This window comes from Orycteropus afer, unplaced genomic scaffold (genome assembly GCF_000298275.1).
Source record: "Orycteropus afer afer isolate SDZICR_OR568_19922 unplaced genomic scaffold, OryAfe1.0 scaffold00239, whole genome shotgun sequence".
Taxonomy (NCBI): Eukaryota; Metazoa; Chordata; class Mammalia; order Tubulidentata; family Orycteropodidae; genus Orycteropus; species Orycteropus afer.
This window is the reverse complement of record NW_006921826.1, coordinates 4,099,099-4,110,341: the sequence shown is the minus strand read 5'-3', so window position 1 is coordinate 4,110,341 and position 11,243 is coordinate 4,099,099. Positions and strand designations below refer to the sequence as shown.

The 11,243-nt window shown below is 41.0% G+C and overlaps 1 protein-coding gene across 1 annotated transcript in view; it reads right to left on the bottom strand.

Moving 5' to 3' along the window:
- EFCAB2 (EF-hand calcium binding domain 2) overlaps nucleotides 1-4,162 on the bottom strand; it is a 312,984-nt gene extending 308,822 nt beyond the window's left edge. The window contains exons 1-2 of the mRNA XM_007949158.2: nucleotides 4,073-4,162; nucleotides 3,550-3,611 (exon numbers count right to left, since the gene is read on the bottom strand). Coding sequence (XP_007947349.2) covers nucleotides 3,550-3,611; nucleotides 4,073-4,162 — 152 coding nt within the window. The remainder of the gene's footprint in view (nucleotides 1-3,549; nucleotides 3,612-4,072) is intronic.
- Nucleotides 4,163-11,243: the final 7,081 nt, after the last annotated feature.

Sequence of the window (11,243 nt, the reverse complement as noted above, 5' to 3'; positions counted from 1 at the left end):
TTTTTTTTTCATTTTGAATGTACTCAACATTTCCATTTGATTTCTCAAATTATTAATTTTGACAAATTTTTATAGATTAGAGATAAATTTCTGTCCAGTTTTTCTCTGAGTTAGAGGGGGTGGCTATGACTTGGAATCAACTCGATAGTAGTGAGTTTGTCTGTTTTTTATTATTATTATTCAGGTAAACTAATCAAACAAAACAGAAGGGAAAGGAGAAAACAAAAATGTTCTGACTGAGGAAACTTTACAGAAATTCTAAAACTTCAAAAATAAATTTCCTATCCCATTTTAAACATTTTCTTTTCAGGAAAATAAGTAACACTGAAAGGGATGTTTAAATTTAACTTGATTCAAAAAATTTTCCTTTTTAGCAAATACAGTTGTATATTTTTTATTTAGAAAAAACAAAAAATTACACTATTAAAGTACTGCTTGAACAATTTCTCTCAGAAAGATCAGCACAAGGCCAGTCCCCATGAAGCAGAGGTTAAAAATGTCCCAAATGTCCAAACTACCATGCCACTCCATCATTTCAGAAATTAACTCCTCCTCTTCCTTCTTCCAGTAATTTCTCCCATCTTAAGGCTTCTGTATTTCACTGTAACGCCTCACAGAACTCACAGACACCCAAGGGATTGTCTCACATAGTGGTGGAGGCTGGCAGGCTGACGAGTCCCAGGTCCATGAGTGGGTCTGGAGGATCCTCCCAATTCTCGGGGTTTGATGAACCTCAATCAGCAGATCAGATGACGGCTACTCTGATCCAGGGGTAAGATGAGGATGAGCCAAAGCACAAAACCAGAGCAAGAGGAAAGCGAACCTTCCCAGGAGATTCATAGATATACTCTCAAGGACGCTAAGGGTAGTGATGTGAATTATATCCTCCAGCAAGGCAGAACTCAAAATACATTCCACCTGTGTTGCCCCAACAGAAATAACCTAAGAGGACGGCTTTAACAATCAGCAGCTCAAGGCAAATCCCATCACCAAGCCGAATGCCAGTTGTAGTGCCTAAGGCACTTGACTGCTAACCAGAAGGCTGGCGGTTCAAATTCACCAGCCACTCCTCGGAAGGAAGATGGGGCAATCTACTTCCATAGTGATACTGCCTCGGAAACCCAAGGAGGGGTCGCTATGAGTCGGGTCTGACTGGCGGCACACAACAACAACAACAACAACAACATAGGGAACGACTACTACCAGCTGTCCAGCCAAGTTGATACCTGACCTAAACTACCACACCACCCCAAACAGGCATGGATAATAGGATTTACAATACATGACAGAATGGAGGACAATGGCTAGGAGGGGCACATCAAGCAAATCACCGCAAGTACAATACCATAAATAAGCCTAATAGCTTAAATGTATACCACGTATTGGGAGCTCTGGTAGCTTAGTGCCTAAGGCACTTGACTGCTAACCAGAAGGCTGACAGTCAAACCCACCAGCCACTCCTGGGAAGGAAGATGGGGCAATCTACTTTCGGAGTGATACTGCCTCAGAAACCCAAGGAGGGGTCACTGAGTTGGTCCAACTTGACGGCACATAACAACAACAACATACCATCTATTACAATTTTATAAAATGAACATAATAGGCCTTGTAATAGATTTAATTTTCTCCCCAATATTCTCAATAATTATACCCGAGATGATCTCTAAATGAGGAAGAATTACTGTAAATGATGACTTCCCAGAAACTTATTCTTCCTTTGCTACTTAAATAAATTTCAAGATGAAAGATGAACAATTTAAAACATGAATGTTTCTACAAAGAAGGTTTTTTTGTTTTAAAGTTAATATCTTGGTATTCTGAAGAAGAAATAAAACTTTGTTGTGCTAGATTAAATAGAAATATATAGCTTACTTGTAAAGAAAAGAAAATATAAACTAAAACTAGTTTTATGTACTTTTAGGTAGACATTTTTGGGAAACAGGTAGTAATGTTTTGATTAAAATATATAGCACCTTTGATTAATTCAAATTATCTGAATTCAACAAATATTTATTGAGCACCTACCATGCGCTAGATCACAGAATTGATCTCTGCCCTCTGAGAGCTTATAGGTCAGAATTATCTTTCAAAAATATCTTTTTTTTTTTTTGTATGATTCCATGCTCATGCAGCAACTTCTAAAATATAAATTCACCATCCCCAAAAGCTTAATACCCATAAAACTGTATTTTACCTTACACAAATCAGCTTTGTGATCAATGTATCAACATAGCCCTATTTAAATTAATGAATCTATTCAAGTTTGCACATCAGTCTTTCATGAGTGTAGTTAAGTGTCTTACGCTGGGTTCTCTAGAGAAGCTAAATCAGTGAAGCTGAGGGAGAGAGAGAGAGAGAGAGAGAGATTTATCTCAAGGAAATGGCTCACACTGTTGTAGAGGCTGGCAAGTCCCATGTCCATGAGTTAGACATCAGGCTGGAGGCTTCTCCTGATTCACACAGCTACAGGGGCTGATGAATCCAAGATGTGCCTATCAGGCAGCAGGTTGTTGGCTTCAGAAGTTGATGAATCCAGGACTGTCAAGTAAGACAGCAGACTGCTGGTTCACAGGCTACAGAGGCTAACAAATCTCAAAACTGGCAGGCAATAGTGTAGGCCACTGGCTCAAGTCCAAAGAACCAGATATCAGATGATAATGAGCCAGATGCAGGATCCAGATCAAGCATAAAGCCAGAAAGCTTTGCTAGCACTTCCATGTATTATTGGATGCAAGCCACCCTGGAGAAAACTTCCTTTTAACTGACAGGCTGCTCGTAGCAGGTCTCATCATGGAGATGATTATATTACATCATAACATTATATATATGTAATGACTACATCATTACATAACTGATAAACTACATCATAATCACCAAACCACTGAGAATCAAGACCCAGCGAAATTGACACACAACCTTAATCATCACAGTTAACTTGAGTGAATTCCCCAAAAGTCTGATCAGAGCTCAAAATCAAATATAGGAATGGAATACTCACTGCCATTGAATTGATTCTGACTCATAGTGACCCGAATAGGGTTTCTCAGGCTATAAATCCTTACAGAAGGAGACTGCCTTATCTTTCTCCCACAGAACCACTGAACTTTTGGTTAGCAAATACCTTAATCACTGTGCCACCAGAGCTCCTTGGGAGTAGAATAGGTCCATAAAAAGATCCTATCATTAAGAGTTTATTCTCAGACAAGATAACCTCTATTTCATCATGCCCATGCCCTTCAAACTCCAGTTACAGTTAAGTCATAAAACTGTTAAGAATAAATACCATATACTATGTGTTTCTCAAACTTTAATGTACCTATGGATCACCTGAAAAAATGTTAAAATTCAGATTCTAATTCAGTAAACAATGGTTAGAGCCTGAGAATCTTTACTTGACTATCCTCCAGTAATACAAAACATTCTGTCCACAGACAGGACTTTGACTAGCAAGACTTTAACACATCTGAGACAGGTTCTGGCACAAAGCCTATTCAGCCTAGTTAACTCTTTACATCAGTTTGTATGTCTCATCTCCCTCACTGAACTCACCTTTTCTTGGTAGCAGGAGCCATCCATGTCTTGTTCATCTCTGCATCTTCCAAAGTTTTAACCTAAGCAGGATAGGCATTAAATACGGTGAAACTTGTGAGAGCCAGAACTCAATGGGACTACCTTGTTCTTCTGCGTCTTGCCAGTTTTCCGCCTTTGACAGGGTGCAATCGTATCACTTTTCTATCGCTCATTTTAATAGAAAATATTTGCATTTTCTTTCTCTGACTTCCACCTTAAACATGTTCTGACTTTCATAGATTTTACTGTGAAATTACACCAAGCTAATGAACGGCATCCAGCTTTTAATAGTACAGTATACAAACTGATCAAAATTATAATGTGAGGAGCTCATCTCTCCAGAAGTGTGCTCCCTGCTCGCTGAACAGTTTCTGCGCAAAATCTCTGTGTGTTTGTGTGTCTCAGGTGAAAGTTTACACAGCAAATTAGATTCCCATTCAACAATTCATACATGAATATTTCATGACATTGGTTATAGTCCCAGAAATGTCAGCACTCTCACCATATCCACTCCACCTACCCCATTTCCATCTAGCCAGTCTCCCTGCCCTTCTTGCCTTTTCCTCTTTGCTTCTGAGTAAACATTGTTCATTTGGTCTCATACAGTTGAATGTGAAAAGGAGCACTTTCCCCACGAGTTTGTTTATTCTATAGGCCAATCTATTATCTGGCTATCGATGACCTCTAGGAGTTGCTTCAGTTCCAAGTTAAAAGGGTGTCTTAGGGCAATAGACTTAGGAGTTCCTCTAGTCCACCAGTCTAGTAAGTCTGGTCTTTTTTTATGAATTTGAGTTTTGGTCTACATTTTTCTCCTGTTTTAACTGGGGCCTTCTATTGTATCCATGGTCAGAACGGTCGGTAGTGGTAGGCAGTGGCAGGCAGGTACCATCAAGTTCTTTTGCTCTCAAGCTACAAGATGCTACGGTTGTACTGAACAATTTCTTTCCTGAGCCTTTAGTCTCCTTCACTCTCCCAATAAAATCTTTTAACTCAGATTTACTCATCAGATTTTTCTCTCCACAATACATACTTACATTTTTTAAAAAATTAAATCATTCCACTTTCTGGGGATGCTTTCAAACCTAAAATTATTTCAAAATAAAAAAGTAATCACTTTTCTTAGAATATACCTTACAATTTTTAAACAGCACCACAAAATTATAAGGGACATCTATAAAATAATTCTAGGTTCTAAGACTGCTGTACTACATAAAGATGAAATAATATCTACCAAAAGATAGATAGATCTTTGGCAGTTTCATTGGTTTCTCTACTGATTTTCTGTAGTAACAAGTGAGCAAAATCATCTCAGGAGTGTTTTTCCCCTGCAAACATTAGTTATTAACCTAATACTTTGTTTTATGCCAAGATATGTTGATATGGTGTTTTGTGTGCTAAAGAAAGGAAACAAAGGTGGAGTATTATTTTCATGGCTGTTTCCCTCTACTGTTTCATGCTTGTTTGTTTGAATACGGTTCTTGCAGTGTCGCTGCCAATTACTGTGCTAGCATAAAAAAAGATCCCAGATTCAAACATGTTCTACAGAGACCCTTTTATTAAGCCTTAAATAGGACAAAGAGTACAATCACCCAGGATGAAGGACACCATCAGCATGTACACAGCACAGTGGCCAAATGGAGTCCACTGAATGACAATCAGTGTTCATATTTGATAAGAGTATGAAAGAAATCATCACAAAATTATGATTGGTGACAGGTAAATTCTTCACTGTCACAGGTGAGACTAGAGAAGAGAGAGGGAGGGACCATGATTGAGATAGGTGCAAAATTTAAGATTAAAAAGGGTTAATAGGATTGGATTCTGGGGCTCAACCACCTGGCTAGTCACAGCCATAAGGTGGCAATACCAGGACCCCAACCTTTAACTTAAATTAGTTAAGAACACCCGGGCCAGTTCCCTAGTTCTTTCTTTAAACATAATGTCAACCACACTCTTCGTGAGGGCAAACTGCCCCATTCCCCGAGTTTGTACTGGACTTTTCAAAGCACAGCCACATTGCTGGTATAATGATCAAAAAGAACTCAATGTCTGAACTTACATGAAGACTCAAAATGGTGTTAGGACTCAAGCCTTCCACAAACCAAGTGCTTTACCATTTAAGCTCAAATATATTACTAAAAACTTATTGAGAATGGGCACCTACGAGAGGAAAATAAGCAAGGATTGGGTTTTAAACCACACTCTCAGGGAAAACAATTTGCAGGTCCTGCAAATATACGTGGATAACTGATTTTCCACCTCTCCAAACGTGAAACATCAATCCAGGGCATCTGACCCACCTTGAACCTCTCCACCCAGGCCCCTTATCTGCGGTTGGCGTCGCAACCGCGGGAGAAGCCTGGCCACGCAAACTGCTTCCTCGGGCTTGCCCTCGACTTTGCCATTTAGTCTTTATTAAAATTGTTTTAGGTTTTGTTTTAAGACACTAGCCGGCGACAAGGGAGTGCGCAAGCCTGCCGCCGGGCAGAAATTTCTGACTAGGAGAGGTGCGGAAGGGGCGGCTGTGACCAAGACCTAGAAGGTCTCCCCCCACGTCTTCGCTGGGGCAAGATGGTGGCCCCAAACGCCCTCGAGCAGGGCTCGGGCGGGGTTTCGACGCGGCCGAAGAGGATCCCACCAGATCGTAGCGGCCAGATCCTGTCCTCACCCAGGCTGCAGAGCGATGCCCACAGCCTGGGCAGCTTTCGGCGTGGGACCTGCAGCACCGGCAACCCCAGGCAGTGTTTGGAAGCGAAGATCCAAGGACCGTGAACAAGGACGCCATTATTACCTTCCCCTGCCGGCGCCTCAGCCGCAACCCGCGCGGGAACCGAAGCTCTGCCCTCACAGGGAGGGGCGGGGAAAGGAGGGCGGAAAGAGGAAGGTGGGGAGCGGGAAGAAAGAGGGGGGAGGCGGGGCGTAAGTCTCGGCCCCTGAAAGCCTCGGAACTGGAGGGGGTGGGGCTGCCTCCCTTGCTCAAATCTACCCTTTACCTGCGAGTAGGGGCTCAAGATGGAGGGTGGATGACCCCCATCAGGAGCTTCCCTGTGCGGCTCCCGGGTCGCGGTGAATAGCGAGGTCATTCGCTTTCTCTGAGCCTCTTACCTGTGCTTTCCCATTCTCTATCCTCCGCCATCTTGTTACGGAGCGCGTCGCCTGGGAGATGCCTATCGTTAACCAAGGTCGCGACGCCCTTTCCCCCTCCAGCCCCTGCGGCTAACCTAGCTGAGAGGATGGGCCCCTCAGAATCCCGGAGGCAGGGAGACCCTGAGGAGAGAGGCTCAGGAAGGGGAAGTGCTCCTAGCTGCTAGCGCGCGCCCGCACCTCTTCCTGCCACGAGGAGCTGTAATGCTGGGGTGACCAGAAGCCACTCCTGCCGCCGGAGACTGACTCGCCATGCATCCTGGCCCTTTCAGACTCTCCCCTTCAGTTCCTCTGGCTTTGGGGGAATTGTTTAATGCTAAGGTACCTTTGCCTTATTTCTGATCCACCTAGAGACACCACAGACACACTATCCTCCCCCGCGTTTGTACGACGTGGCGTTGCTCGAATTTTTACTGCAGGTTTTAAAACGCAGTCGAAAAACTAGGTGAAAAACCCGGCTCCCAAGGGGGTAATAGAACCAAAGCGTAATCCAGCTTGTTGTCTTCCTTCCTATTCACAGCCCGCGGCGCCGTTTTCTCTGGTCCCGCCTTCACCGCCCTCTGGTAGAAAAGGAGACTGCGCAGCCTGAGAACTGGAGCTAAGCGGAAAATTAGACTGGTTCAAGAGGAAACCGGAGCCATTAGACTGTTGCTACTGGAGAGGAGTATCTGCAGAAAACTTGTGTAATACGGGCACAAACATTGCGTCGTCAAGGCTGCAATTTCTGATTCAAAATAGAAGGTTCTCATAGCAACAAAAACTGGCCATTTTGTCTTCAGTGTTACATACATTTAAATGTTCCTACTTGTGAAATTTGGTAAGACTTCCAGTTAAAGTTAGTACGAAAAACTTTTAAATCCCATCCTGAAACTTTGCAGCAGTAGCATGCGATTACATTTTGAATGTTTTATTCTAAGGATGAATTAACAATTAGAACAATTTTTAATGACCTTTGAAAAACATATATAACCTTAAGTGGTTAGATAAAATTATAAGTACGTGTGTTGTGCTAATTTAAATGACGTGATATATGTGAAGAGTTAACTAAATATTAAGAGGCCTTGAAATTACAAGATAATATTTAATCATTTTATTAATAGATTTTTATGCTCCTATTAATTGTGGCCCTATAATCTTTAATCCTAAAGCAAACTGACTATATTCTTACTTATTAAGATAAGTAATTGTTTTCTATAGAAGATAATTCATGTGGTGGTGTGATCAATATTAGTAGTAAATGCTAGAATTCAGCTGTATTTAAATTCCATAATTCCTCGGAAGGAAGGTTGGGCAATCCTACTTCCGTAGTGATACTGCCTTGGAAACCCAAGGAGGGGTCGCTATGAGTCGGGGCCGACTCAACGGCAAATAACAACAACAACAACAGTGACTTGTTTTTAAAGATTCCCTCACTCCATATAGATAATGAAAGACTGAATAAATTGTCAAAAACTCAACTTTGTTCTCAGATTTACCGTTTACTCTGCCTTTTCTTAAGGAGCTCTGGTGGTGCAGTGGTTAAGGCATTTGGCTGCTAACCGTAAACTTTGGTTATACAAACCTAGCAGTCGCTTGCTGAAGAAAGATGGGGCAGTCTGCTTCTGTAAAGATTTACGGCCACGGAAACCCTATGGGGATTGCTATGAGTCCGAATCCACTCAATTGCAGTGGGTTTGGTTTGGTTTTTGGGACTTTCTGCAGGATGACCTCCTTGAAGGTCACCTCCTTCTAGAAGCTTCCCCCTGTCAACCTCTTCCTCTGTGACCCCTGTGTTTTTATTATAGAGCCTCTCACATTAATTCACAGTGACTTTGTTTAACTACTTATTTCCTCCTCCCAAACTGTAAGCTCTTGAAGACAGGACCTGCTTTATTCATCCACCAGCCGTGCTTAGAACAATTTTTTTATTTTTGTGTCTGTAATATATAAAATTAAGACAGGAGTTAGTCTTCTCAGGAACTTTTGTTAAAGACCTAGATTCAGCAAAGTTATTCCAAGTAAAACAGATTTTTTGCGTAATATTGTATCAGTAAAACTATTGGTAGTGCATGTTAATAAAATGGAGCCCTTATATGAACATTTATAAATAAAAACTAAGAGTTGATTAGATTCTTTGCAACCTTCCCCCCAAAATTTTTTTTGTATTTTTGACTAAATTGAACTATTTAGCAAAGCTTTTTATTATTTAAATAATTTCAAACCATGTTAGTCTCTACTTCTCTGAACTCCTAAAACACATAATGGAACACTCTTAAGTTTGAATGAGTTTTTTTTTTTAAAAAAAAAAGTGTCTTAATTAACCCTCTCCCGTTAGGATTGAGGGAGCTCTGGTGGAATAGTGGATAAGACACACTTGACTGCTTACTGGAAGGTCAGTGGTTCAAACCTACCAGCTGCTCCGCAGAAGGAGGACTATCAACTTCCTTAAAGATCTGGAGCCTGGGAAACTCAATGGGGTTTGCTATGAGTTGGAAACGACTTGATGACAGTGTGTTTGTTTTTTTGGTATTAGATTTGAAGTCTGGAGGCTAGTTTTACACACCTTTTATAAATATAAATCCTCAGCACCTAATCTAATTTGGGACACATGTTAGGTGGTTAATAAATAGTTTTCAACTAGCTGATTAGACATAAAACTGTAACTATTCTGGAAAATTTTCCACAAGGTGAAAATGATTATCCAAATAACACAAGGCCCGTAGTGCCAATGAGTAATTACCTGCATTGTGCTGATACTTCACTTTCCACTTTTCTTTGGTTTTGGAAACCTGACTACTGACTATAATATACTTCTAACTCTTAAAATATTACCTTGTTCTGGACAATGAAAATCTAACTCAAAACTCAAACTCACAGCCATCAAGTTGATTCTGACTCAGTGACTCACATTGAGTTTCTAAGGCTGTAAATCTTTACGGAAGCAGACTCCCTCACCTGTCTTCCGCAGAGCAGCTTGTGGGTTCAAACCACCAACCTTTTGGTTAATAGCCAAATGCCTTAACCATTACACAACCAGAATTTCTTGGCAGTCTAACTTCAAGCATGTTTTTATTTTTCCTTTGAATACATTGTGTTTCTTAGCTGCCACTCAAGTAACTTTGTAATATTATATGATGCTAAAGTATTTCTTCATTTAAGAATCTCAAGGTAATTTTCAGAATCAGAAAAATAATTTTTATCTCACTTGTCCATATTATGCAAACTTCAGGCTAAATCAGAAAAGCAAGGGCACATTGTAGATGGCACTTATTTGATTATTCTGTGAGGACAGATGGATCTGCATAGATACGTCCTTTTGCATGCTTGAATTTACAGTGAATTAAATGTACTCAAGTATGCATGAGTACCATGCCCATGAGAGACCCAGGAAATATTTATTCTGACTTCAATTGACTCAAATATCTAAGTTGTAGGTGAAGTGGAAAGTAAAATTGATATAACTAATGCAAAATGATAGTCAAAAAATCTTCACAATCTGCATTCATGGTATGGGGATAATCAAGAGGTCCTTGGACTAGGAATAATTAACTACAGGCTTTTCCTTGGGCATTGCCATATACTGACTTCATGACCCTAGGCAAGTCATGTAATCTCGTTCAAACTTAGTTAATTCAGAAAAATAGAAATGTTGTAAGGTGCTGTCAAGTCGTCTCCGACTCATAGTGACCCTGTGCATGGTAGAACGAAACACCACTCGGTCCTGAGCCAGCTCCATGACTCTTGGTATACTTGAGCCCATCGCTGCTGCCACCATGTCCATCCATCTCGTTAAGGGCCTTCCCCTCTTTCATCGACCCTCCGTCTTGCCAAACATGACATCCTTCTCCAAGGAATGGTCCCTTCTAACAACATGACCAAAGTAGGTGAGACAAAGTCTGGCCACTCTCGGCTCCAAGGAGCATTCTGGCTGCACTTCCTCCAGGACAGACCTGTTAGTTCTTTTAGCAGTCCACGGTACTTTAAGCATTCTTCGCCAACACCACAGCTCAAAAGTGTCAATTCTTCAGTCTTCCTTATTTATTGTCCAGCTCTCACATGCATATGAGGTGATTGAAAATACCATGCCTTGTTTCAGACGCACCTTAGTCCTCAAGGAGATGTCTTTGCTCTTCAGTACTTGAAAGAGGTCCTTTGCAGCTTATTTGCCCAGTGCTATAAGTCATCTGATGTCCTGACTGCTGCTTCCACTGGCATCAATTGTAAAACCAAGCAATGGAAATCTTTGACAATTTCAATCTTTTCTCCATTTATCATAATGCTGCTTATAGGTCCAGTTGTGAGGATTTTTTTCTTTATATTGAGATGTAATCCATACTGAACACTGTATTCTTCAATCTTCATCAGTAAATGCTTCAAGTCATCCTCACTTTCAGCAAGCAAAGTTGTGCCATCAGCATATTGCAGGTTGTTAATGATTCTTCCTCCAATCCTAATGCCACGTTCATCTTCATATAGTCCAGCTTCTCAGATTATTTGCTCAGCATACAGATTGAATAAGTATGGTGAAAGGATACAACCCTGACGTACTC